General features: G+C 56.7%; 2 protein-coding genes across 8 annotated transcripts; both read right to left on the reverse strand.

Annotated features, from left to right (window-relative positions):
- Window positions 1-14,280: 14,280 nt before the first annotated feature.
- Window positions 14,281-15,794, reverse strand: AURKAIP1 (aurora kinase A interacting protein 1). 2 transcript variants are annotated; one of them, XM_057746104.1, is made up of 4 exons: window positions 15,684-15,794; window positions 15,271-15,350; window positions 14,550-14,995; window positions 14,281-14,455 (listed from the first exon to the last, which is right to left on the reverse strand). In XM_057746104.1, exons 2-4 carry the CDS (start codon window positions 15,320-15,322, stop codon window positions 14,354-14,356), a joined length of 600 nt encoding a protein of 199 aa, XP_057602087.1. In that variant the 5' UTR covers window positions 15,323-15,350; window positions 15,684-15,794; the 3' UTR covers window positions 14,281-14,353. The 2 variants fall into 2 exon arrangements, with proteins under 2 accessions (XP_057602087.1, XP_057602082.1); XM_057746099.1 differs by lacking the exon at window positions 15,684-15,794 and adding an exon at window positions 15,527-15,677.
- Window positions 15,795-17,769: 1,975 nt separating this feature from the next.
- On the reverse strand, window positions 17,770-25,785 carry CCNL2 (cyclin L2). Of its 6 annotated transcripts, none has more exons than XM_057749821.1 (11): window positions 25,443-25,785; window positions 24,983-25,057; window positions 24,604-24,713; window positions 23,723-23,843; window positions 22,723-22,787; window positions 20,193-20,292; window positions 19,909-20,013; window positions 19,687-19,828; window positions 19,085-19,196; window positions 18,909-19,001; window positions 17,770-18,764 (listed from the first exon to the last, which is right to left on the reverse strand). In XM_057749821.1, exons 1-11 carry the CDS (start codon window positions 25,734-25,736, stop codon window positions 18,410-18,412), a joined length of 1,572 nt encoding a protein of 523 aa, XP_057605804.1. In that variant the 5' UTR covers window positions 25,737-25,785; the 3' UTR covers window positions 17,770-18,409. The 6 variants fall into 6 exon arrangements, with proteins under 6 accessions (XP_057605804.1, XP_057605812.1, XP_057605838.1 ...); XM_057749829.1 differs by having other exon boundaries at window positions 19,085-19,193; window positions 25,443-25,763; XM_057749855.1 differs by having other exon boundaries at window positions 25,412-25,549.
- Window positions 25,786-27,386: the final 1,601 nt, after the last annotated feature.

The raw sequence follows: 27,386 nt of genomic DNA on the forward strand, positions 1-27,386 counted from the left end.
ACAAAAACCCATGGTACGTTTTTGGACTGAATTATGGTCACAGGCCCCAGGCCCTGGTGGGCTGGAGTCTCACTCTTGAACCCTGCCCTGGTCCCCAAGTTCTCAGACAAGCAAGGAGCCCAGCCCAGCCAGACTCTTGGGCTCCGGGCAAGGGGAGGAGGCTGCTGCTGCTGTTGCAGCAAGAGAGAATGAGGGGTGACAACAGGTAGGACCGGCTGGGAGGACACAGGGCTGTGAGGATGCCCCACCCCCAACCTAACGGACCCACTTCCTCAGCAGCATCCAGGCGCTGGGAGGCGGAGCCCCCCTTTCCAAACTGGAGTTGGGACTTGTCTCCACACCCCACCCCCAGCTCCTCCCGGGCCTTTCGTTCTGGAAAAACAAGCCCTGCCTGGCGGCCTTCTTGAGGCCTGGCCTCTCCTCCTGTTTTTCTAACTGGTTTATATTAGCGCTGGTGGCCTCCCTCCCAGCCCTCCTCCCTCCTCTGCACCCGCCCGTGTCTGTCACTCCAGCGGCCTCGCTGCTTCTGTGGCTGCATCTCCTCCTTTCTTCCTGCCTCTGGCTGCTAGGCTGCGTCTCCTCCATGGAGGGAAGACGTCCAAGCGGGGCTGGAGGGAGGCAGACACGGCCCAGGTCCGGCCCCTCAGGCTGGAAGGGGTTGGGGGTCGGCGGGGTTGGGGGTCGGCGTCCAGCGCTGAGCTAAGCCTGGAGGCACCCAGTCCACACCCTAAACTCCCTGCGGAGCCCTCCCTCTCTCAGCCCTGTGGGTTCCTGACACCGCAGGTCCAGCCCTCTGCTCAGCCCCAGTGCAGAAGTTTGAAGGAGGAAGTGCACCCCTGGCACCACTGGGCAAGGAAAGGCTGCAACCCCTCCTCCCTGCCCCATCCTGCTCCCTCTGCTTGAGCCCACCTTCCCAGTGCTTGGCAGGAAATAGCCACAGATGAGAAGAGAGGCCCAGGAGAGAACAGACGGGAACTAAACAGCCGCGACATCACTGTGTTCCCCCCGAGCTCTGGCCCAGCGCCAGCCAGACCAGAGCCCTGGACCCACGTCCCCACTCCTAGGAGTCTAGACCGAACGAGGGGGTCAGCCAGCCTGCCCCGGAGACTGAGACTCAGACGCTGGCTCCAATCCTGGGGACCGGACATTCCAGGCAGCCAGGATCACTGGGAGGAAAAACCATAGGCACAACCAGACACACAGACATGTGTTCACACATGCTGTTCCGTCATTCGGCAAAAGCTGAGCACCAACTGTGTGCCGGGCACTGGGGTCCAGCACCGCACCCGATGCCAAGCTCCTGCCCTCTTGGAGCTGTGCGAGGAGACGCAGCCTGCAGACCTGCTTGCTGATAAATGAGGTCATTTTAAACACAGCGAGATTAAAGCAGGGCAGGGACTCCCTCCGCTGAACCGACTGAGACAGCCTCTGAGGGACCCACAGACACAAGTGAATGGCCAGGCCAGGGCCCAGGAAGCTACCTGCTGGGGGTGGGGGGAGCGTGCTGGGCACGGAGGTCTGTGGGCCGCGGCCGGGCTCTCACTCAGAGCGTGATGAGGCCTGAAGGGGTTTGCGTGCGGGAGGGATGTGGGTGGTTAGTTTAGAGCTGTCAGGATTTACACGGACACACAGGGAAACAGCCGCCCAAGGCCCAGGTGGTGCACAGAATTCTGAGATGCTCCCCAGGGCGCCCAGCCCCTGTGTCCTCCCCCAGAGCAGGGAAGGGTGACAGTGGTGACTGTGGCAGGACAGTCCTTTGCGCCCCCATGACAGAGATGCCCGCACGTCATTCGCTGAGGCCGAGTCTGCATCACGGCTGACGAGCCTCGGCTTCCCTCTCCCGCTGGGCTGTGAAAGGGCCCCTGGGGGTGACCTGTGCAAAACCCTGAGGGCCCAGCCCCACCTCCCCAAGAAGAAAACGGACCTCAGTCCTACAACCACAAGGAACCGGGTTCTGCCACCCACCGAGTGATCCTGGAAGAGGACCCCAGGTGAAGACGCAGCCCCGCCGACATGGGCTTCCCCTGGTGAGACCCTGGGCGGAGCTCCCAGCAAACCCACACCCAGACGCGTGCCCTGCAGGAGCTGGGAGGTAAGGAACGCGCTGCCTGAAGCTGCCTGATTTGTGTAGATTTTTGATGCAGCAGCAGGAGACGGATTGACTGTCTCCCTGAGCAAAGCAGGGGCAGGACTTAAAAGGACAAAAGCCACAGGCCTCACACGGGAACGGGACGGCGTCTCGCTGGAGACTGGCTTGTGGGCAGGTTGCTGAGCAGCCGGTGAGGCCGGAGCACGGCGCTGTGTCCCAGACCGCTGCGCTCCCAATTTCCCCTCGCACGGCTTTTCAGCTGCTTCTGACCAGCTCTCCTAGAAGCAGTCACGTGCGAGTGTGTTGGTCCTTCTTCTAGGGTCCTGGTGGTCTGCCCAGTGCCGGGGCTCACCCTGTGAGGCAGGGTTCTGCAGGCCCCATGTCCGCAGACCCGAGTGTCCCGTGGAGGCTCTCTTCTTCCGGTGGAGAGCACAGGTCAGGCAATGTGTTCAGACAGAGGCTGGGAGATCACTGATCCATTGAGACACTGATTCGAAACTCTGGAAATATAGACATTATTTCATGGGCCAGCCAACGCTTTTATCCTGAGAAAATGTCAGGGAACCAAGATCAAGGATTTTAGCGGTCGTGGTCAGACTTCTGTCAGTGGTTTCCTGCGCGGCATTAACAGGGTTCAGGCACCCCTCGTTGCCCCGCGCTTCACAGACGCTGCCCTTGTTACAGCCTGAAGGTTTGTGGCAACCGTGCAGCAGGCAAGCCTGTCGGCACCATTTTCCCAACAGCATTTGCTCACTTCATGTCTCTGTGTCACATTTTGGTGATTCTCACAGTATTTCAGACCTTCCACCAGCAAAAAATTCTGACTCGCTGAAGGCTCAGATGATGGCTAGCATTTTTTAGAGATAAAGTAGTTTTAAATGAAGGCAGGGGGCTTCCCTGGTGGCACAGTGGTTAAGAACCCGCCTGCCAATGCAGGGGACACAGGTTCGAGCCCTGCCCCAGGAAGATCCCACATGCCACAGAACAACTAAGCCCGTGCACCACAACTAGAATCCTCTGCTCTAGAGCCCCTGAGCCACAACTATTGAGCCCACGTGCCGCAACTACAGAAGCCCACGCGCCTAGAGTCCGTGCTCTGCAACAAGAGAAGCCACCGCAGTGAGAAGCCCGCGCATCACAAGGAAGAGTAGCCCCTGCTCCCCGCAACTAGAGAAAGCCCGTGTGCAGCAACAAAGACCCAACGCAGCCAATAAATAATTTTAAAAATTAAGGCATGTAAATCTTTTTAAAAATTAAGGCACGTGCATTTGTTAGACATAATGCTATCGCACACTTAACAGCCTGAAGTACAAACGTAACTTTTATATGCGCTGGGAAACCAAAAACTTTGGGTGTCTGGAGTGACTGCAGGGGCCTGGAACCGAGCCAGCAGCACCTCTGAGCCCTGCCTTCATCCCCTCTGTTTGGTACATTCTGTTTGTGAAGGTGCAGGGAGGCCAGCCGGCTTGTATGGGTCATTGCCTGGAACCATGACCTCAGGCTCCAAGGTCAGCCTCTGTATTTTATTCTCTCCCATCATGCCAGAATTATTTCCTTATCGTTCTTACCGGTTCTTCAATTTTGCAGCCAGGAATCAGGAACCACCAATGGACTCCTAGCAAATTTCCCCCGTGGTGCCTCTCACTGTGGGAGTCACCTCTGCCTACGAGGTCCGCAGCTCCACCTCACACGGGCGTGTTGGGAAGGCCGGGGCTGGCAAGCTTAGAGCAGCCACCAGGCCAGCTTCCTGGGGGCCACGAGCGCTGCCTCCACGTGCATGAGCACCACGGTTCCCTGGCGCCTCACCAAGGAGATTTACCTTTAAATGCAATGTTTCCAGCAAGGAAGCCCCTTCACCACGGGCTCTGGTGACGCCAAGGCTCCTTTCAGCAGCTCTGCTTTACGAAGAGGGGGTCGAGCTCCCCTCAGAGGATGTGGGGCGGGGGAAGCTGCGGGAGGGAGGGTGGGTGGTCTGTGGTGTCCTGCCCACGACACAGTCCCTCGGCCACCCCGAAGCCTTGACCTGGCTGCAGGAGCCTCCCTGCTGCCCTCAGCATGGACACCAGCACCGCTTGGCCCCGCAGCCTGGAGGGCTCCCAGCTCCTCTGCCCACCCAGCCTGGAGACCCAGGACTCCTCTGCTACCGGGGGTGTGGGGGGCGGTGAACCAACCACCAGACTCTGCGCTGCCCAACCCTGACGGGACCCAGGGCCACGCTGGTGTACCACCGTCCTGAGCGGCTTCCTTCCATCATTTCCTACAGTTTTCAGTTTTTCTGAGGAATCATTGGCTTCCCATCTCTATTAAGAGATTCCTGTGATACTTTCTCGGAGACCCATTTACAGACGCTTCACGGCAGCCTGTGTGTCTCCTGCGCACACAACCTCAGTGAGACACGGCCATCTCCTCTGCCTGTGCTGTGGATGTGGGCCAGACCGCATGTTCCAGATCGGCCGCTTCCAGTGCACAGGGGCCCCTGGCCCTGACCTGCCCCTGGGGACGTTGGGGCAGGTGTCAGCCTGTCCAGGGAGGCCGTTTCCTGTCGCTTCAACAGTCGGGGACCCCGGAGACAGCCCCCGGGAGGCCACCACTGCTGCCCCACTGCACAGAACATCCAAAGGCCAGAGAGCGGACTCTCTTTTAAAAAGGCATCACATACTTCCCCAGGAGTTGGTCACGGAAGTGTTTATCTCACAGAGGCTTCTGACCGGTGGGCACTGGCAGGGAGGGCCTCCCAGCGCAGGAACAAGAGCCCTCTTTGGACAGTTACAGCCCCGCCACACATGTGAACATGGCAGCTTCTGTCCAACACAAAATGACAAAATTGTTCAAACACAGTCATAACAACATTCCTCTTGTGTATAAATAGTCTGACTTTCCCATGTTATGGGCTTCGTAAACAGGGGGCTTCCAAACTTGCGCAGTAGGAGTTAATAAATACCCTCCATCATCTGCACTGCTCTTCGTTTCATCCACGGGAGGAGGCCTCCGTGTTGCCAGGGGCAGTCCGGGGGAACCCCAAAGACAGGTAAGGTTTAAGACATGTCAGTTTTCCAAAGTCTGGATTTGAGGCCTGAATTCTGGGAAGGCACATCGTCGCTGTTGACCAGACACAAGACGTGATGGGCATCTCGGCCAGAGTTGACTCAGGGTGGACGACACCTAAAACGGGCACAGCACTGAGTGATCACTGGGAGCACGCCTCATCTCAGAGACAAGGACTAGCCGGTAAAACGGAACCAAGTCGTGCTGGGGACCAGCCCAGGGCCCAAAGGGAGGCTGAGCCTGGAGGGGAGACATGCACCTCCTGGCCCAGCCGAGGACACGACCACTTCTCTTCTTGTTCACAACATGCTGTGTGTGGAAAGGACGACTCTTTCCCCCTTATATGCCCTTTCTCTGCTTAACGATGTTAATACACCTCTCTGTGAATGTTTATTCGAAGTACACAAATATTTACAGTGGTTTTGACAAATGTAAATGGAGCGCCTTCGCTTACCTAACTGTGTACATCACACAACGTATGTTTTAACTTTACCACCCAAACTGACGTAGTTTGGACAAGGAATCGATGTTTTTACATGGTAACACACTATTTCAGAGAAGAAGCCTTAATGTGTGAAAAGTCTAAAAACCTCCGGGAGGCGGTCAGGGAATCAGAATGTGGCCAAGAAACCTGACTGAATCGCAACTGGAGTAACATCGCTGAGGGAGTGGGGACCTCGGGAGTGAGCAGAGCCTGTGGCTAAAGGCAGAGGGACCTGCACACAGCACTGTGCTGGAGCTGAGAGGGGTTTCCGCCGCTGTGGTTTATCAGCTCTGACACTGCCAGAGGGGACACGGAACTGAACACTTAGGTGAGAGGTTACGGAAAAGCAAGAGAGGGGCTGGGGTGACCCGCGCGGTCCAGATCACAGTTGGAGACACTGGTATGAACTCACGTTCCTCGTAATATAACGCGCATACAGGTGGACGCTTGTGGTGGCAGTTTCCGGTGTGTGGACGCGTGGTCGGCTCCCATCCGAGGAGGCCCAGCAGCAGCACGCACACCCAGCTCCAGATCTTGGTTTCCGACAAAAGGAACGGGGGCTCCTTGGAGAAAAGGCTGGTTTTAGGGCGGGGGGAGGAAATACACAAGAGAAGCCTGGAGAGCAGAAAACAGGGGTGGTGTCAAAGGGGCACAGGGCCCAAAGCTGGACCCAGAGAAGCGACAAAACCAAGGGATGCTGGACGGTGACCAGAATAGAGGTGAACGTGCACGAGTCCACACTCAGAGACGAGTGGCTGGAGAAGCAAACAGAGAACGCCCCTTAGCCTGGGAGACAGAGCAGGAACGTGGCTTCCAGCCACGCCAGCACAGGAGGGCTCAGGGCTGACTTCCCCGTCCTGTGCCGCCCACGATTCTGTGGGTCAGCAGCGCCAGTGGCGGTCTGTGCTCCACGTGGTGTGGCTGGGGTGGCTCCAGGGGCTTCTCTCTGGCGGCTGGGGTCTCGGTGTGGCCATGAGCTGGGTCCTCTGTCCACACCACCCCTTCTCTCCACGTGGCCTCTCGTCACTCAGCGGTATAAGCCAGGCTTCCTTCCTGACAGAACCTGCTGGGCCCAGAGCAGGTCACAGCGCAGATTCCTGGGGAGGGGAGAGAGCACCCGGCCTTGGTGGGAGGAGCAGCAAAATCACATGGTGGCGGGGGCAGGGCAGGGGGCCGATGGAGACATCTGCAGAGATCACGCACCACAGGAGGTGAGAGGCCAGTGGCAGGATGAAATGTAAGTAATTCAGAGCCTGTCTGAGGTTTCCAGGAACACGTCCTTTATAAAAGGGATCCGTTCTTTTAATTAGATATAGTTAAACACGTATGTTTACATTTGAATGACCTTGAATATTTTTTGGAAAGAAAAATAACTTAGCTGACCCATCAAACCCAACTAGGAAATTTAGGAAAGTTTAATGAAGCTTCGCATAAGTAAATAAACATAATTCTTCCAGAATCCATAACATTATGTTACACTATCTTATACAGTGTTACATGTCGGGGAAAGACACACAGTTGTTTCAAGTCAAAATTATGAAACTAACCCAACTTGTCCAAGGATTCATCTTCATTAAAAATATTACCCGAGTGTTTTTAATACAAATTGTGAAACTCCACATTTTCCAGCCTGCCATTTAAACAATATTAAAGTAGTGTTTGTATGACATGAAGTCTCCTTGGCAACATTTGCCAGAATTCACACCTCTCTGCTTCTTATCCAACGATCAACCATTGTCCCAGCTTTTATTTTTTCAGCTGAACACTTCTAAGGCATTAAAAGTTCAGTTTCTTTTTCCTGCCTGGAGTTCTCACGTTCTCTATTTGAAGTCTGTGCAAGTGTGCATCAGCCTATTTAAGCTCATATACCCTGTGTGGTTCACAGGGAGACAGGGAGTGACACTAAGATGCTCAGAGCCTGTCCCGGGTCGTACGGCCCAAGAGCCTAGTCGGGTCTCAGCCAGCTGAGACCCTGGGACTCTGGCCTCGGGATACTCCAAGGCTGCCCAGTGGACGGGTCTCAGCACGCTGTGTGTGCTGCGGCCCCTGTGGTTACTACCCTCTTATCGTCCTACCTTTGGCCAGTGAAGCCCTTCTCGCCCTCCCGTGGCCTCTACCAAGGAGACACAGCAGGCTCTCGTGCACTTCCTGCCACAGGCCTGGCGTTCGGGTTTCCAGGTAAACACCACACAGGACGTACTTATACTGAGAAATTATTTGTTGTTTATCTGAAATTCAAATTTAACTAGGGGGCCTGTATTTTTATTTGCTAAAGTTTGCAACTTTACCTGGAATCAGCCATGTCTCCGAAGAGTCCTGGCTCCCATCAGAAGTGGGGGAGGGCACTTAAAGCCACCTCTGGGGGTCTTGGTTTGTGGACCCCCCTCAAGCATAAGCATCCAGCCAAGTGCCACCAGAGGAAGCCGTGATGTGGGAAAAAGAGGTCAAAGTCAACAAGTGGAGGAACGCACTTGGGAGAAGCAGAAACTAGACAAGGCAAGGGAGGCGGGCGGAGAAACACGCGGCATTAACACCCCCACAGAGGAGGTGCCACCACACCCTGCGGTGTAGACAGCGCCTCTAAAACACGAAACACACAAGAGTCTCTTAGGAATTAAGGACACAGTAACAGAAATGAAGAAATTCATTAAATGGATTCAAAGAAAATGTTGAAGATGCCAATGAGATGGAATATAGACCAAAAATCATCCAAAAAACAGGCGTTTCAGAAAGAGAAGAAACAGAGGGGAGGAATGACAACAAAGGGGTTCAAGGAAATGTCTCAGAACAGAATGAAGGTTAGGCATTTCCCGACTGAACTGGGCTCCCATCGGCGCGAAACAGACCCACACCGAGGTCCACGCGTCCCCTGGGGTGTTGCCACCAGTGAAGAAAGAGAGGAGCTTCCGGAGAGTCTCAGAGGCTCTGGGCTTGAATCGGGTCCAGTGTTGTCAACAGTACACTGGGACCCAGGAGACAACAGGGTTTTGTAGGAAGTAGTTCCCAACCTAGAATTCCATATCCAGCCAAACTGTCAGTCAGGAAACAGGGTCCAGTAAAGATCTCTGTGGGTTTGCAAGGGTTCAAAATCTTCTCTTGTGTTTCCTTCCACAGGAAATTATGGGGAATGTGCTCTTTCAAAGTCAGGTAAGGAAAAAGAAAATAAGTAAAAAAACGAAAAAAAACCAAAACAGTAAGGGAAGGAAAAGGGCAGGCAAGGGCTCAGGGGAGCAGAGGCTGAGAGAACCCCCAGGGTGAACGCCGGGCCCAGAGGCGGCGCACGAGCAGCCAGCTGGACAGGCGAGACGTCTAGGAAGAGACTTCACGCGGAGGGAACGCACCTCAGCCGCCCTTGGGAGCGGGGCTGAGAACTTGGTGTTGAAATTGTGATGAGGGCATAGAAAACTAAAGCAACTGAAAAGAAAGAAGAAAAACAAGACAGCTACTGATTCCACGGAAAACAAAAACTCACACGGACGGAAAAGCAGTGACCCTGCTTCCTTTCATGGTTACAGTCGCATGAACACGGACACTCAGGTCCCCCAACTCACAGGCCACCGAGTGGAAGGAGGGGCGGGGAGGTGGGCAGCAGACCCCCCGCCTACTGTGTTTCCTGCCATATTTCCCAGACTGGAAGCTATGCCCCCCCCCGAGCGTGACCTCCACTTAGCGCAGCACAAAGAGCATTTCCCAGTGAAGTCGATGAAGACAGAGCATGTCTGTGGTCACGGCGCTTAGGAGGAGTAAGGACTGTTTCTAAACCCACTCAGATGAGGCTGTGTACCAGGTAGTGGTATATATTTCTTGGGTTTTGCTCAAAAAAGTCCAAACCCCACCAATTTAGAGAAATGGCAATGAACGCCAAAAGAATCGTCTTTTAAAAGGGCTGAAATTATGTGTATAAATACAGATGATTGAACTTGGTGCACCTCAAAAAAAATAATAAATTAAAAGGGCTGAAGCTGCTTCTGGGAAAGGTGGCGAGGCCAAGGGCAGAAAGACTACCGTTTCTCTTAAGCACCACGAACTATTCAAGATGTGTGGAGGCATAATTTTTATACAAATAAACTTAAAAAAAAATTAGTTTTGGAGTTAAACAGACTCAGAGCTGAATCATGGCTGACTGTGGGCAAGTTCACCTCTGTACTTTGAGGGTCCTCCCTGATCAGACAAGGCTCATTATAGGTTTGTTGTGAAATGAGCTAACTCTTGTGAAGAACCTAGCACAATGTCTATGGTGGAAGAAATCACTCAGATGTGTCAATTATTAATTGTTTAAAAACATAGTTCTTATTCTGCGATCTATCTCTTACACACCTTTGCTCAGAAAGCTACTACAGGATGTACTCCATGAAACAAGAAAGTAAACCACAAAAGGTGAAAACGTGGCATTCCAGAAACAGAGGCTCCAGCTGATGAGGCTAAGGGTATCCCAGGGCAGCCCAGACAGGGCACCAGGAGGGCGACTCCACCTGAACAAGAGTCGCTCAAGGAGCTGGACTGAACTGACAGGTTTTAAGTTCCAGCAACAAGTTTGGGGCTGAGTTAGTGATACACAGAAAAACGTGCAAAAGAAAAACCAGACTGGAGAACAAAGAGCTGAACGAGAAAGGAAAGAAAAGCTTGCTGAGCGGTGTCCACATGCACTGTGCTGTGACTGCACTGGGAGGAGGCTGAGGCCGGCGGAAGGGCCGAGGTTGCCGCCCTCGGGGCAGCGTCAGGGGGGTGAGGGGAGGTGGGCGAGGCAGGGAGCTGACAGCGCCACACAAGCCTGCCTGGCTGGTGAATTAAGACACAAGAATCCAACTGTAAATACGAGTAACAAAACCAACAGGAACAGGCAAAGTGAACAGGCTCCTCTCGGCGGGGAGGGGACCTGCCCAGCCTCATGGGGAGGCCCACGTCTGAGCCCAAGGACCCGGGCGTGACCACCTACCCTGTTCATGTGAGGGCTTTGGTGTCCCAAGCCCTTGAGGCCTCCAGGCCAGACCTGACCTGTGGTCCTGGTGGCCTCTGGGGCCTCCTCCACCCACAGAGGGGCCTGGGGGCAGCGGGTACACTCAGCAGGACTCCAGGCTCAGTCAGCCTCCTCCCCTACACCAGAGGCCACCTACCCTGGGCGAGGCCGGCCCAGGTGGGGTGTGGGGTGTCAGGTCCCAGGACAGCCACCCCGCCCCGTGTCCCCAAATTCACTGGGTCCATCTACGCTCCACAGGCACACGCACGATTCACGCTGGAGACCCAGCTCACCCTGATCTTGGGTCTTGGCCACGGCTCAGAGGCTCCCAAGGAGTTGACAGAACTGCCACCCAGACTGGGGGCTGACGCCTCCCTCCTCCCGGACTCGAGGGACCCTGACAGCACTGCTGCTGCCACAGCTGGAGTGAGGGGGCTGCAGGCCTGGCGCCGGCCCGCCGGAGTCTGCAGCGCTCCCCTCCCCGCTCAGCCAGGAGGGGTCCTTGGAATACACACAGGCTGCCCCACACCCCGCAGAACTCCAACCCTTTGCGAGGCGGCAGGCTCAGCTGCGGTGAGCGCGAGCCCCAGCCCTGCTGCTCGGCTGACGTGACCCCCCAGGACAGGGACCAGCGCCACAGCTCGGCCGCCTCATCCGAACACGGCCCAGTAGTGCCCTGGGAGGCTGAGCTCAGCACTGGACAGAATCCAACAGGGAGCCTGGGCTCTGGGTGCCCAGCCAGGTGGTGGGGTGTGTCTCCCTCTGGCCCCTGCCCTCGGGCTAACTCCAGACCCAGGTCGGGGCTCCTCCGCCCCATCCTGGGAGCCGCAGCTCCAAATCCCTTCAGGGACGTGTCCCAAAATTCAGCCCTGGAGACGAACGTTCCCTGCTCCTCTGTCACCCCAGGCTCCAGCATCCTTCCAGGCAAGTTCAGCAGGCCGCAGCCCGGCCAGGGTAGTGAGGCCGGCCTCTGCCCCACGCTGAGGCCCTGTCGCCCTCGTCAGCCTGCAGACTCCTCGGACGGCAGGGAGCACGGCCACCCGCACACAGGGTTTGGGGGCACACGTCCGTGTGTGCTGTGTTCCCACGGAGCGTCTGAGCAGGGCGGGGCCCCAGCCGGCTCTTCCCAGGGCCTGCCCAGCGTCCACTCTCACGTCCTCCCACTGGGCCTGAGCCCTGGCTCCTTCCTTGGCCCACTGTGTGGGCAGGTCACCCAGACCAGAAGACACCGGCTGTGCCCCAGGCATGGAGAGGCAGAGGGACGAGTCACGAGGGCTGAGCTCACTGAGGTGCCCCCACAAGGGGTCCAAAAGGCAGATCCCCAGTGAGTGTCCAAGACCACCCCCATCAGCTAGAGCCCTGGCTGGGCCTCCTCTAGCTAAAGCCAGGCCTCAGGCACGGTGAGGAGAGGCTGGGGTTAGGGGCAGACCACAGGCCAGAACCACATCACACAGGCAGGCCCTTCACCCTGCGCCCCCCTCAGGGGCTGCCCAGGGCTAGAACAGGAGACAGCAGAAAGGAGGAGCTGGGTGAGGGTGGAGGCCCCGCTGTGGTCTGGGAGGGGCTGCAGAGTCAAAAATAAAACCCCCGAGACCACCTCCTGAGGTTGTGGTTGGGGCCCAAGGCACCCAAGCCATAGGCAAGATGAGGTCTGCACACAGGGGCAGGGAGAGGGCTGCCAGGGTCCAGGCCCTGCAGGGCAGGGGAGGGGACAGGGATTGAGGAGAGGGAGCAGGGCTGGGCTGGCTCAGTCACATCAGGAACAGGGGCCTCAACCAAGGTACCACTGACGTCCGGGCCCACCTGCTCTAGGGCAGAGGCTGCCCTGTGCACTGCAGGGCTTGTCACAGCGTCCCTGGTCCTCACCACTTTCACCCCCACAGCGACGGCCAAAACCATCCAGATTTGGCCGAATACCCACTTAAGAACCATTGCTCTGGAAGGATGGTGAGAGCACGTGGCCTGGAGCCCCTGGGCAGCCTGCCTTCTGGGGGTGCCCCAGCTGGCACCAACCCAGGGTGGAGGAGGCTGGAGCAGGCGCCCCGGGTGCAGGGCCCTGTGGCGCTCTGCCAGCCGGCAGCCTTCAGGCGTCTGGGTTTGTGCCTCCCTGCCCAGGCCCACCCCCAGCACTCACAGCCCCAGCCAAGCTTCCGCGGGGGTCTTTGTCTCTAGACTCCGCCAAGGATGGGTGGGGTGAGCCACGGGGCAGCTCCTCCGCTGGGTTGGGAAGGAAACACCGGGAGCAGCCGCTCAGCAGCCATGGGTGTCAGCCAAGGGCGTCCCTGGCAGGCTGAGGCCCTGCTGGGAGGCCTGGCGGAGCTGGGGCCAGACTTGGCACCAAGAGGGCATGGTTCACTCCACCCCAGGGAGGCTCCACGGCTGAGGCCCTAGGCCTGGGACCCCTGCCCCACCCACAGCTGGGGAAACTGAGACTGAGGAAGGATGCCTGTGTCCTGGTCCTCAGCCAGGACCCCGGGGGCTGCCGGGAGCCCAACCACCGCCCCCTAGTGGCTGCGGTCCTGCGCCCTCAACGGCCTCAGGTTCCCCCCAGGTCAGGGCCAGGCCAGCTTCACCCTCCCCACGTCCACCCCACACAGGTGCTCCGTGAGCCTGCCCCCACGAGGGACAAGGACCCAGACAGGCCCCGTGGTGAGAAGCTGCTCACCCGGCTGGCGGGCACACACAGAACAGGCACCCACCTGGCTCAATGAGGCATCAGGGTATCTGTTCCCTTCCAGAGGAACTGCCAGGAAGCCCATGTCCAGGCATCCCCCCGCCCCCCAGGTCTGCTCGACCTGCAGGAAACCAGGCGCATCTGTGACAAAAGACGAGGAGCCCCCACAGTGCTAGTGCGAGGCAGGACGGGGCATCAGCGACAGAGCTGTGCCCCCCCAGACGCCGCTCCAGGGCTCCGGAGAGAGGCAGCCGCCCTCCCCTCCTGGACCCTGACGTGGAGGGGGGCAGGTGCTGGGGACGAGCCTCACCTGCGCTCACGGACTCCGACCGGGCTGCCTCGCCTGCAGCCTAGTCCCCAGGCTGGACACAGAGGCCCAGGGCCCCCACCCCCACCACTAGGGATAACCTATCTCCCTCCATGCAGGAGGAACCTAGAGTCCCTGAGGGCTACCGGCTCACACTAAGACTCCGGGCTTCTCCAGCTGCATAAGAGGTACTCTCTCCTTAGCCAGTTCAACCCTGAACCCACGAGAGCAGACCACCCCTTCCTGATGGCAATCCCTTCCTCACCACCACCATTCAGGTCCCCAGAAAGCGGCAGAGGCCAAGGAGCCCTCAGCAGGGCCCCCCAACTGTGTGGGCCCACCTGCACACATGATTTTTTTTTAATAAACAGGTCCAATATCACATGACCCACAGAAATACTGCATGGAGAGTCAACCATGTACCCTAACCCATCATCACAGCCGGGGTGCTCCCCAACCCCCAAGCTGGTCCCCTGGTACACTCCCCAACTATGTGCTCATTAGGAGCAGGGCTGGGACTCTTCACGGCTGCCCCCACAGCACTAGTTCATAAACAGCCAGGCTGTCGCTCCCGCAGAGCTGGCACCAAGACGAGAGTCAGCTGGGGGAAGGCACTGCCAATCTGCCACCCAGGGCCCTTGTGCCTCCTGTAACATCAGAGGCTGGTGCCAGCCTCAATCCCAAGACAGCTCACACCAAGCAGGAGAGGGTCGAGGCCAGCAGGGACGGTTGCGTTCTCTGAGTATTTATTGCAACGGGTCATCATCAACAACAGAGGCTGGGGAGAGCCACGAGACTCATTTGCCCTTCAGGTAGATCTTGGGGGTCTGCCAGCCTGCAGGAGCTTCCTTCAGGCCCGCCTTCAGCCAGATGCGCCTCAGGTCTCTCTCGAACTTCATCTGCGAGTGCAGAGGGAGGGATCATGACAGGTCTGCAGCACAGCCACGCACCTCAACCACCCTGCCCAGCTCTGGGCCGAGGGCCCACACTCACCTGCTTCCGTTTCAGGCGTCCTTCCCTGACTTTCCGCCGCAGGAACCGAGTCCTCTTGACCAGCTTGCGGTACTTGTGATGATTCATCTTCCGCCGGCGGATCTTGAGCACGTTTTTGCACTGCATCTGGCGTAGGTGCCAGACCTCCTCACTCCCCTGCTCGATCCTTTCCCCCGCCTGGCTAGGCGGACACTCATAGAGTTGGGCCGGAGACACAGTCCCTGGGGCCCCAGTGTCCAGTCTGGGTAGAAGGTAGCGAACGGTCAGCCAGCTCTCCAGGGGACTGATGGACATCTTCCTGGGAACCAGCATCTCCTCAAGTTCCAGGTGGACCCGCTTGCCAGGGAGGGAGACCACCCCACTCGGGCCTGTTGGTTGCGTGCTGTAGTGAGCCCTGCAGGCATGCCTGCCCAGCACCGCGGAGACAGGCCAGGGCCCACTGCAGCCTGCAGGGGACAAAATGGCACAGTGAGTTACCGCTCGTGGGGCGACACGACCAACGCACGGCCACCGGGCCCGGGGGCAGAACTTCACGAAGCCCTGCTGACATTCCCAGGCGCAGCCTTCCCCTGTGTGAGACCGGGACGTTTACGCGGTTGTTTGTGCGGCCAGACCCAGCCTCCAGCCGGTGAAGCACAGCAGCAGGGGGAACTGAGCTGCTAACCCCACATTCCTAACCGGGGTGCGCATCCCACCCCTCTGCCCCACGGGGGCCTCTCACCTGCCCGGGGAACGGCCCTGAGCAGCTGGCGAGTCAGGCGCACCAGGAACATGGTCTGCGCGCGGCGGCGGTCAGCGGAGCTAGAACACAGGCGCGCGCCGAGGTCACTGCGGGAACTCCGGTCCCCCCCGTCTCCAGCAGCCCGTCTCCCGCTCCAACCTCTGCCACCACGAGGACGCTACGTCGAGCACGGCTCCTCCCGCGAAACCTCCGCTGCCGCCGCTCCGCAGCCGCGCGACCCTGGGCAGGTACTGACCTTCCCTGAGCCTAGCTGCACCCCGAGGAGCCCCCCGCGCGGGTGGTGCCGACGCTCGGGTCTCAGGCCCCGAGCCCCAGGCGGCCGCGGCCGCCTCGGCTGCCTCCGGAGCCCGCACGCCTATCCTCGCCAAACGCGGCCAGGAAACTCAACGGACCGTTCCGCCGCCGCGCTCAGGCCCTTCCGGTCCGTCCTTAAACCGGCCCCCAGCCCGCGTGCGGCCGCCCTCCGGTTCCCGCTAGGGCCCCACGGCTCCCCCTCTGAGTCGGAGGCGGCCCCGCCGGCCCCAGAAAGCGACGGTTTCCGGCCGGAGGAGCCGCCCCCACCCCCCACCCCCGCCCCAGCCTCTCCCACAGCTCGCCGGCCCCCCCTGCCCCTTGCGGAGACTAGAAAACTACATTTCCCACAATCCCAAGGGGGGGGGGAAGCCCTCTGCGCCGGCGTGGCCCGAACTCGCCGTCGCTCCCGAATTAGTCAGGGGCCTGTCGTGCCGGGAGGCCGGAAGTGGCTTTTCGGGGCTGAGGAACGGACGTTATCCCGGCGACGGAAATAGGGTTTGCGGGGGCGACGGAAGTGGCCCGAGCAGCTGCGGCTGCTGGGCGGGAGGCCGAGGACCCGTTGTTGCTGGGCTTGCGGGGAGTGCCCTCCACCCCCTGCCCTCCTTCCCGAGGATAGAAAGGAGGGTGGCAGACAGGTGACGGCGGCTCGGCCCGCGCTCCCTCAGTCCTAACGCCGGGAGTGCGGTGCCGGGCGTTGGGGGGAGAGCCCGGGCGCTGTCAGGAGGGACTAGGGGGTCTCGGACCTGCTGCCCCGTCTCTTTGGCCTGCAGCCTCCTCTCTTCTCCAGTCTGGATAAGCGAAGGAGGCCCCGTGTCTAAGCGGGATGGGTGATAATACGACGCCTTTTGCGTAGGTGGAAGTGTTTTTTCTTTCCTTAGAACAAGCTCCCATCCCGTGCCCATGGGAAGTTTTTGTCGGAAAACCAAAAGCAGCCTCCATGAGCGTGGGGTTTAGCTAAGACGCAGTGTTGCTTCTCAGTGTAGGCGCCTCCGAGTGCACCACTTCACCCGTCTAGTCCACAAAGCCTCCGCTGTCCTCGCTGAGGTTGGCTAGGATGCGCAGGATCCCTAGAATGGACCTGCAGGGGCTCCTGCTGGGACTGGGATTTGGGGAATCCCATTGGCCCTGCTCAGAGGCTTGACCTGTAGGAGGGTCTTCCTGTGAGTCTTAGCAGGAAGTGGCCAGGCCTGGCCATCCCCAGGCCTCAACCTGGCTAAGCAGGGAGTGGAGGATAGGCCAGTAAGAGGGCAGAAATCGCAAGGTCCAGGCGCAGCTCCATAACTGAGTCGCCAGAGGACACTGTACCCTTCCATCCGAGGGGCTGCTTCTGGCTCCCAGGTCGGGTCTCTGAACACATTTGGGAGCCCAGCTCTCACGCCAGCCGCACAGCCTACCCACGCTTTTGTGGTTTGGTCGTAAGAGTGAGCCACAGGACCGCCCTGGTTGAGCAGTGATTAAGAACCCGCCTGCCAGTGCAGGGGACGCGGACTCATCCTAGGTGCGGGAAGATCCCACATGCCGGGAAGCAACTGAGCCCATGCGCCTCACCTATTAAGCCTGCGCTCTAGAGCCCTCGAGCCACAACTGCTGAGCCTGAGTGCCACAACTATTGAAGCCCGCACACCCTAGAGCCCACAAGCTGCAACTAATGAAGCCCACGCGCCTAGAGCTTGTGCTCCGCAACGAGAAGACACTGCAGTGAGAAGCCCACACACCACAAAGAACAGCTCCCGCTTGCCACAAGTAGAGGAAGCTCACATGCAGCAGTGAAGGCCCAATGCAGCCAGAAACGAAAAGAGCGAGCCACCTGGACCCTGGGCGCTGACCCTGGTGCTTCACACCTCCTTGGCTGTACGGACTTGGGGCACTCTTCTCCAGGCCCACTGGCACCAGGAAGGCCATGCCTCCCACCCGCACAGCAGTGCTGGTCTGGGGAGAGCTGACACGTCGCATATGACAGGCCCCCCAACAGCCCTTGATCCGCACAGAGCGCACGCGGCAGCCAGAGACAGCTCCGACGCCCACCTGCACCACCAGCCTGTCTGCTCCCCTGCCACCCACTCTGATGGAGGACCCCTTGGGGGTGACACTCCGCCAGGGTCCCTGTTCCTGGCTTCCCCACAGCAGACTGCACAGGAGCAAGCAAGCAGGATGACAAACTACAAACCCTTTAACGTCCCGATGTCCTGAGTAGAGAGAATGTGTTTATTTAACCACGTAAAATGCGCATATAGGAAACTTCTCTGTTTAAGAGCTGGTGGCCTGCACTCAGCATTGCACAGATAAAAATATACGACTTTCAACACAGATCTAAATACCTTCACATTTTAAAAATCAGAATTCTCTACACAAGTTTTAAGCTGACAAAATTCAAGTTCTGAGTTTTCATATATAGCTTTAACTTGTATTAAACACATGTTTATTTACAACGTGGACAGAGAGTAAGGGGCTGCTAAGGCCATTTTCTCATTGTGAAACACTGCAAAATACGTACATAAGTACAACCTAATATAGGCAAAGGTTCGAAAAGTTACTTTCTTGGTTTAACGTAATTGAGCATCTGAACGGGAGTGGAGACAGCCTGTCACAGCACCAAGAAGCCACGCCACCAGGACGTGCACCCAGCCTTTGTGTCCAGCAGGGCTGCTGCTGAGGTGGGCAAGCCTGGCGTGGGCGGGCGCCTTGCTGGCCGCTCCCTTCCATTTCCAAATTCCTCACACGGCCCAGAGTCAACAACCATTTCCAGAAAGAGTCACGCCCCAGGGCCAGTGGCTGAGATGTATACAGCGAGGGCGGAGGGGCAGCCCTTCGGGGACCCTGCCCCTCACCTCCGGTGCCTGCTGTGCCCAGGGTGGTCCCGATCGTAGCGATGGCCTGTCCGCTCGTAAGACCGAGAACGCTCCCGTCGCTGGTCTCTGTAGTAATGACTTTTTTTCTTGTATTTTCCAGAACTATCCGCCCGCTCCCGTGAGTGGCTCCGAGAGCGGGAGGAGCTCCGGCTCCGGGACTGGTGTGGCTTCTGGGTGGAGTACTTGCAGTCCTTGGATCTCCGGTAGCTCCTCACCTTGGAGCCTTTGTAGGGAGCGCCCCGGTGGGCCTGTCTTGGTGGGGAGTCACTCCGGCTCCGCGAGCGGCTCTGTGACTTGGACCCGCCAGACGTGGAGCCGCTCTCGCTTTTCCTGTGAAGGAGACCGTGTGAGTGACCGCCCATCCCGACTACCTCAGGGTCAGGAGCAACTGTCCCAAGGAGAGGCCGCACCATCTCCCGGGGAAAACATCCACCCGGCCAGGTGCAGCCTCCGTGCGCCCTGAGCAGCACACACCTCCTCTTAGGAGAAGCGGATCGTGATGGGGACCTCGAGTAGCTCTGCTCGTGACTCCCGCTCCGACTTCGACTCCCTCGCCCCTTCGGCAAGCTGAGAACAGGGCAGAACACAGTCTCAGACCCCACATATCTCCAGCCAACCCCAGTGGCCCGTCGGGGCACACGGATACTCACCCATTCACCGGGCTGTCAGCCTTGGCTTTCTTCACGCCCTCCACTTTCCTCTTGGCGTTCTTCGTGGAGAGGGGGGAAGGCTTGTTTCCTTTGCCTTCTTTGGGGGATTCTGCTAGAATCAAGTATGGGAAGTTACAACCTGATGACTATCCTGGTGAGAAACGGCTCAGCCAAGGTGAGGCCGCTCCCACAGCACTGCCGCTGCTGACGGTCACGCCCTGCTCCCAGCCCAGCTCGGAACTGCCAGATGTCGGAAGGCCACCTGTCTTGTTCGTCTTGTCTCCCGACCAGGATGGGCGTCATGCTTAATTCTAGAATCTGACAACACAGCCTACTGCTCCAGATTTAAGAGACATTCATCAAAGACAAACTACTTGGGCAGGCTGGGGAAACGGCCACTTCAGGAGCCCGTCCATCCCCCTTCCTAGGGGTGGCAGAAAAGCGGACTTCACAGGGGCCCCTGCCTCATGTCAAAGATCACCTGTTTTGGGGGGACTCTTGAGCATAAGGGAGAGCTCAGACTAGATGCAGACGTGATTCAAAGGGAAATCTGGAGGAGAGGGCCACCCCCGGGAGGAGCAGACGCGCGCACTGGGGCTCACCCGGCTTGGGGGCAGGTGAGAACCGCGACGCGCTGTCCAGCACCTGCGTGCTGCCAGGCAGCAGGCCCTTGGCTTGTGCCTTCGCCTCATCAAGGGCATGCCTGCGCTTCTCCACTTCACCTTCCAGCTGCGTCAGATCAACCTAGAAAAGCCAGAGTGCACGATTCAGCCGAGGTGCTTCCAGGCAAACGCAGATGCACGTTACATGAAAAGACACAGAACCTTTTTCCGAGTATACAGCTGCAGGATTTTTAAGCAGATTTCTTGAATTTCTTCTTCAGTCGCTCCAAACAAAAGAAACCAATGGGGACGATTGGGCAAAGGGATCTGTAAACACAAAAGCCATCACCGTTATACTTCTTCATGGCCAACAAGATTCTCGGCAATAAAAAACAAGCCTGCTGGTCACCAACAAGCTTTCTACTGGCACCAGTGAGCACAGTTTGAAGCAAAGTACGTAGAAGTTTGCTGGGGTTGGTGAACCCCCAGGGCGGCCCAGGACTGACCTCCAGTGTCCGGGCAGCGAGATAGATGCAGGCACAGGCGATGCTCTCAGGCTGGAACCGCACGAAAACGTCCGTGCGGAGGCTGTCGTTCATGTAGTTCCTGAAAACCAGAGGCAGGAAGAGCTGCACCCGCCGGGCGAGGTGCACAACACCTGCCTGCACTGTCTAGGTGAAGTCACTACTCCGCTAAGTAGTCTACTACCAGGGCTTAGAGCCGGACAGTCCTGAGAACCTCACAAGTTCATGGAAAAACATTCTAGCTGCTTTTTGTGAATACAGGACAGGAAGACAGGGAAATTACTGAAAAAAACTTTAAAAGCTGGCTGAATGTCAGACAATACATGTTGCTATGAAAGAGAACCGACTTTAACTTTACTTTTCCCTCTTAACCTCTGGCCTGCTCTCATGCAAAACAGTGCCTCTGAAAGATGTCTACTGTGGCAGTTCAATGTATTTGATTAAGGAAACCTAAATGCTCAAAATCCACAGTGCAGAGAACCATGCAAACTCAAATGAACGGGCGGAGCACGAAGCCTGCAAGGGCCTTTCTGAGACAGCTCGTCCTCTCGCGCTCCTTTTCCAGGAAGAGGTGCTCACGGCGTAGCTTCTTCCACACGGGAGTCCACTTGAAAAGGGGGGAAAACGCTCGTGGGTGCATGGGAATGCCATGCAGAGGGCTCAGTGCCCAAAGGGAAATCCTCTTCTCAGGCTTATCAAAGAACTGTTTCCAAAGTGTCCCATTTCAACAAGGGGTCTTAAAATGAACATTCATAAAGTCAGATAAAAACAACAAAATACTACAAGTTTCATCACAATCAGTACATTTTTAAAACTCAGTACATTTTTAAAACTTTATATTTTAGAAGACATAAAAATACAAAACATTTGCATTTCTTAAGTTAAAGTTCTAACATTTGCAACATATTTGTTTATATGTATTCCTCTAAGATTTAATAGACCAAAAATCAGACCTCACATTAACTTTATCAATATTGCGAAAACAAGAGATTAATTCCACGAGAAAATAGTTGAACAGGTCACATATTTAGTAACATCCCCAATGGTACCGGCTCCATCCACAGGGGAGCCAAGTTGTGCTGGGGTTGGACTGATGCACCCCCAACCCTGGTTATCTCTGCCCAAAATCCTGGAGGTGACCTACGAACCCACGGAGAGATTCCTCATGACGAATTCTACACCTGCCCACTAGCAGCGCCTGGCTCTGAAGCTCAGGCTCCAGCGCCCAGCTGGGACCAAGGAAGAGCCTGTGCGATGGAGCCAAGGCCACGCGTCCCGACAAGTGCAAGTTCAAACATTTTATAAACATAACCATCAGTAACTTTTTTGGTTCTAATAAAAAAACCTTTAGTACTCAAATAGTGATAATATTATTAAACCATTAACTTTTAAGTCCTTAAAAAAAAAAAAAGACAAATGAAGTCCTCAAAACACATATTTAAACTTACTGCTATTTTTGAAATAAGTTACAATATAAAAAGTGTCCATGGAATGATTTAAAGATGCACACCTTTTACTAGAATGTGTCAACACTTAGCTGCTGAAAAGAGCAACTTTTGGACTTTCGGAAATAATATCCCCACCCCACACTACAGTCTGGACCCCCACCAGCCCGTGTTCACAGCTTCCCGTAGGTTTGTTAAGAGAAAGGTACTGCATCTTTATTGCACAGGTAGAGCAGTTTCAAATGGACAAAATTCAAGTCAAGACAGTTATCAACTCTAATCGATACAGTTACCAAGCACGACAGAGGATTAACAAGAAGCACAATGCTCAGAGAACCACAGCAGCAGCGGGCCAGCACTAGACTATCGTGCGCATACCACCATCTAGAGCCAGCCTTCGGCGGAGAGCCTGCACTGGATTGGCTGAGGACGGCCGCTGTCCCTGCACCGAAGCGCTTGGACAGGAGAGGAGAAGTCTTAGTCACTTACCCTCAGAGGCTACCCTTTGATTGAAAGAGTACAGAAAAGAAAAGTCAAAATAGGTTCTCCATTAGACACAGCATAGCACCAGACAATTCAGTCAGCAAAAACACGACCCTTACAGACTTAACTCTGTGGAAAAGCACCCAGCTCTGAACCGTTACTTCAGGCTTGATTTCTAGCACACGCATTATTACAATCAGTCCCCAAACTGTAGGAAGGCTTTCACCCACTCTTCCTCCCACGGGATTCGCTTAACTGAGGCCGTTACACGCGAGTCCACGGTGGATCTACAGCCACTAAGTCCACGCTGGCAGCTGCGGGAAAGTTCCCAACGTGCCAGGTCCACAGCCCCAGCGGGAAGCCCACTGACTGCTCTCCTCGGGGGGCGGGCCACCTTACCGTTCCACCAGTGCCTGATATTTGGGGAGTCTGGTTGGAATTTACAAGGCAGGAACAATGGGCACTCAGACAACTCCTGCCCACAACCAAGTCATGGGACTGACTACCCACTGCCCAAGTGCCTCAAATCAACATACTCCTGCACTGCCCTGGCTGCTCTCATAAAACAAGGAAGGTCAACTCACCATGAGGTCTGGACCAGGTGTTGGTTACGCTCACACTCTAACACCTGAAGGTACATAACGATTATCTGGAAGATACGGGTCAGGCAGTTATTACCAAGAACCTCGAGAACCCAGAATTCAGATCTTGAGAGCGTCCACGCAGCAAATAAGAGCCTCGTGCTAGATCCCAGGGGTGGCTCCTGGTCACACGCCTGGTGCACAGCTCAGCTGGAGGGGAGTTTTTGCTGACACACGTGCTCCCTGCTTTTGCAGCCAGGTGCCACGAAAGGGCGTGAGGACCTAGCTGCACCCAAGTCTGTCTCAGCCGGTGCGGGGCTGATTCTCGTCTCCGACACGCTCTCCACCAGTGAGATCAGCCTGCCCTGAATGTTTCTGAACCCCAGCCGCCGATTTATACAAAACATGGTGTGAAAATGCTTCCAGAAATGAAGAAAAAGCTCTTAAATCTATGGTAATTTACCGAGATTTTGAATTAATGTCAGAAAGTCAAACAAGCAAGAGAGAAGATACACAGGGCACCCCCAATAAGAAAGGGGTGGAAACAGAGATGAAAACAGCGCTCTTTGCATCTGAGTGTAACACAGACGATATGCGCGGTGTCCTATGCTCAACTGACACACGCTGCAAAACTGCTTTCATTCATCTCCAAATAAAGAGTTCAGAATGCTTCCAATTCCCCCATAGAAAAAAATAAGATTATTACTAAAGCAGCTTTAGAAAATCAGCTGTTGAGAAAGAAAAAGTAAACTGACAGATTTCATATGTACAAGCTCATCACTATTTTTGAAGGCTCCAACTTAAAAGATGCAATTTCCAAAACTCTTAAAAATGGACTATTAACATTAACACAATACAAGAAGACCAGTGAGAAAATAGTTGTTTTCAGATTACAGATATGAACTGGAAAACCAAATCAGGGGTTTGATCCTTAGTTTCCAGTCTGGGTGGGAGTGAAGCAGTGACTGGGGGGGCTCACGCGGCAGCTGGGCCTCATACCCACCTTGTGAGGGTGCTTCACGTGGACGCAGAAACCCAGCTCTTTGAGAACTCTCCTTTCAGCCTTTATAATTTGATTCTTTAAGTTAACATAATCTTGATCCAACAGTAGAGGCACAGGTTTTCTACAAAGACAAAGCACAGGGTCTGCATAAGGGTCAAATAAAACAAACCTCATGGTTACCTCCAGTGACAATCTACCATAAAAAACACAGCTGGAGTCAAGAAGTTCACTTCCTTTAACTAACAAAACCTCAAAGTCTTCCTCAAGCTCCAGGACTGACCTACTTATCCCTCCCCAATAACCCTCTCTGTGTTCTCCTTACACATGATAAACGCCACCTGAACAGCGGAGGGTCTCACAATCTCATCTCACAAGGACTATGTGTCATCTGTCCAGCTCAACGTATAAGCAGGTGTATTGAGGATGAATGGAAAACCAAAGAACCAACAGAAGCACAACATTTAAAAGCCAAAGCTGTGTTTTACAAAGGCCCCCCAATAACTGGAGCACTGGAAAGCCTGGACCAAGGATGCCTGTAAACATCCTACAAACACACAGGACAGTCCCCACAACAAAGAATCATCCAACCCAAAAAGTAAACAGTGCTAAGGTTGAGAACCCAGCTCTAGAGCATTCAGGCTGACGTGGGGAAACCAGGAAGCTGATGCCAGCCCAACTACAGCCACAGTGCCCTGTCCTCCTGACTGTAGGCCCTTCACTGTTTAAACAGTATCTGTTGGGTACCCCCTAGGCACCAAGCCTCCTTCTGGACATAAGTTTAAAACCTCACACCCTAAATCTTGTTTCAGAAACGTTAATGTAACTGAACAACTGTGAAAACAGGGAGATGGATACTTACAACGGCTCTAATAAAGACTCACTTTTTCTCTCTCAGGTGTCGAAGGCGATGAAACACGTTGATGACATCCCGTATCCGTCTTGGAGCCTCTTCTATTTTGGAGGCCAGGTGAACACAGGCCATTGACACGTGCTGAAACATACGTGACGCAACACAAAGATGTCTGTTCCAAGGATGATACTCTCCAACAGCCGAAGAACGGCGGTTAAAAGCAAAGGAGGTGCACCCCGAGAAAAAGGCCACTTGGGAAAATCCCCTCCGCAGTACAGGGGCCTTCCCAACCCCCCAAGTATAGCGCTGCAACTGGAAGCCAAGGAAGTCAAACAACCGGGCAACGCAACAAAGCCAGGCTTCCTGTCGACACGTTTCCGTGGGAAAGAAGGACGGGGAGGAAGCCTCACCTCCATAGAATGCTTCACAAAGGACTTGGTGTAGAAGAACCGCTGGAACAACACCTGCCCGGTAGCCATGGCCACCTGCACAAGAAAAAGGTTCCATTCTTTTCAAACGCCCACCCCACGGGTCTCAAAGTACAATCGCTGGGTTTGACAAGACTCCTAACAAAGAACCAAAAGCTAAGACGTCTTCCGCGGCCACAGAACCTCTTCACGCACCACCGCCTCGCCTCCCGCATCACCGCCGGTGGGCGGCAGCGGGGACGCTCTGGGCCTGAGGCGGCGCTGGGCCCGGGGTCGGGGTCCGGGTTGGGGGTCGGCGCTGGGCCCGGAGCCCGGGCGGGGTCCGCACTGGGGGTCCGGCTCCGGGTCCGGGGCCCGCCCCGCCGCCCACAAAGGGCCCGGCAGCCTTCCCGGCGCCGGCGCGGCGGTTACCTCGGCCCGAGGCTCGCGGCCGCTCCCTCACCTGCGGCAGGCGGAGCAGGATGCCGGCCGCCTGGATGAGCTCGCAGCCCACCACGCGTAGGTCGGTTTCCGTGTCGGTGTCCAGGCCACTCGACATGGACGGCGTGAAGCGGAGCTTGTCATCGGGCAGGAGGCAGTTCTCCAGCGTGATGAGCACCCCGGAGTACAGCCGGTCCCCGATGAGCACCCCCTGAGACCCGGGGACGGCAACCCCGGAGCCCGGCGTGCCGGCTGCTGCCGCGGGGGCCGCCGGACCCGGAGCCCCGGCCCCGGCCGTCGCCGTCGCCGCCGCCATTTTGTGCCGCCGACTCCCTCTAGGGCTCCTTCCCGGCAGGGCGGCTCCTCGCGACGCCCTACGGCGGCGACTGCCCCGCCCCGCCGTATGCCATTGGTTCCACCGGCGGGCCGCCAGGCGCCGTCTTACCGCGATTGGCTTGACCGCCTGTCCGTCAGCGGCGCGGCCGGCGCCGGAATCCGGCGCAGGCGGGGGCGGGCTCGTTACCCAGGAGGCCCTGCGGCGCCCGGGCTAGGCCGCAGTCTCGGCCCCGACCCGGAAGCACTAGTCGCCAGTGCCGGCCCCGGGCTCCTTTTACGGTCTAACTGCCCCGGCGCGGCCGTACTGTTCGCGCAAAGACCCGGCAGCTCGCGAGTTTCCCACCGCAGGCCCAGGTTTCTTAGCGGTCTGGCAGGTGCCGAGGGGGCCTAGGAGGCCCGCGGGCGACCCCGGGTGGGCAGGGCAGGCGGGACGCCCCCTGCCGCGAGGGCCCGCGCGGCGGGGGCGGGAGGCAGCTCTCCTTCCCACGGGGTTGCGTCCTGCGGGCCGGCGGGCCGAGGCTTGGGTGGAGCTGTCGGAGGCCACAGATCTGAAAGAATGGGCGCGCGCGCTGGTGAGTGGTACCCAGCCCACGCCCAGCAGCAGCAAGATGCTGTTTCCCTGAGTTAATTTGTGCCCGCCGGCGCGGTGATTACTTTCTAGGCTTTACTGGGTCCAGGCTTTGGGGTATAGGTATTAACGCCAGATTCTCGAAGTTCTCGCCTTCAGAACTGAGTCCAGAGGGAAGGAAGAGGGTAGCTGGAAACGTTCGATTCTATGTTTCTATGAAGCCACACAGGCTACAAAGAGGCATTGAAGCATAAGGAGTCGGGATGGGATGCCCTGGGGCCGCAGGAAGGGGCTTGGACTTTATCCTGCTAACAGCGGGGAGCCATCCAGGGGTTTGACCCTCCATTTCCTCATCGGTTGTACCAGGCGTTCTCAGGATTAGTGACTGGCAGCTTCTGGTGGCTTTTACGTCACCCGACGTGTTGCTGTCGCCTGAGATGTGACAGCATCTGGAGTTATCTAGTTATCCGTTGCTGAACAGTTATCCCAGACTTTCATCAGGACTAGTGCAAGGACTAGTGTGTGAGGATGGTGGGAAAGAAAGACTGGATGAGGGGCAGCTTGGGGTGTGGGACAGATTGAAGAGGAGATTGCAGGGTAGGAGCCTGGGTGGGGCCGAGTTCAATACTTGGAAGCTGCCAGTGACTGCACCCAACTCAAACCTGCCCAAACCCAGTGGCCACCGTGGACTTCCACTGCTAGTGAGACTTGATCCTGCAGCTCAGGCCTGTGCCAGCTGAGTGCCAGGCTCCCCTCTTCTCTTCACCTCCGTGGGCCAGATAGCTGCAGTGCCCCACCTCCCCTACCCCAGCCAGCAGCTCCGGGATGTCCCTTCTCTGCGAGCCACAGCAGTATACTGTCCAGGAAAGGAAACCCCAGGAAACAGCTTGTTTCTCGTGGGTCCTGCCGGGGCTGCCCGTCCATGCCCTGAACAGTGGCTGGCCAGAGGAGAGGGAAAAGCTGATGTCTCTAGACAGCCAGGGCCAGACTCTGGAGCTGGGGACAGGGCCACAGCACAAAGGGAAACCTGGGTCCTGTGGCCAGGGTGGGAGTGCCAGGAAC

This window comes from Hippopotamus amphibius, chromosome 1, assembly GCF_030028045.1.
Source record: "Hippopotamus amphibius kiboko isolate mHipAmp2 chromosome 1, mHipAmp2.hap2, whole genome shotgun sequence".
Taxonomy (NCBI): Eukaryota; Metazoa; Chordata; class Mammalia; order Artiodactyla; family Hippopotamidae; genus Hippopotamus; species Hippopotamus amphibius.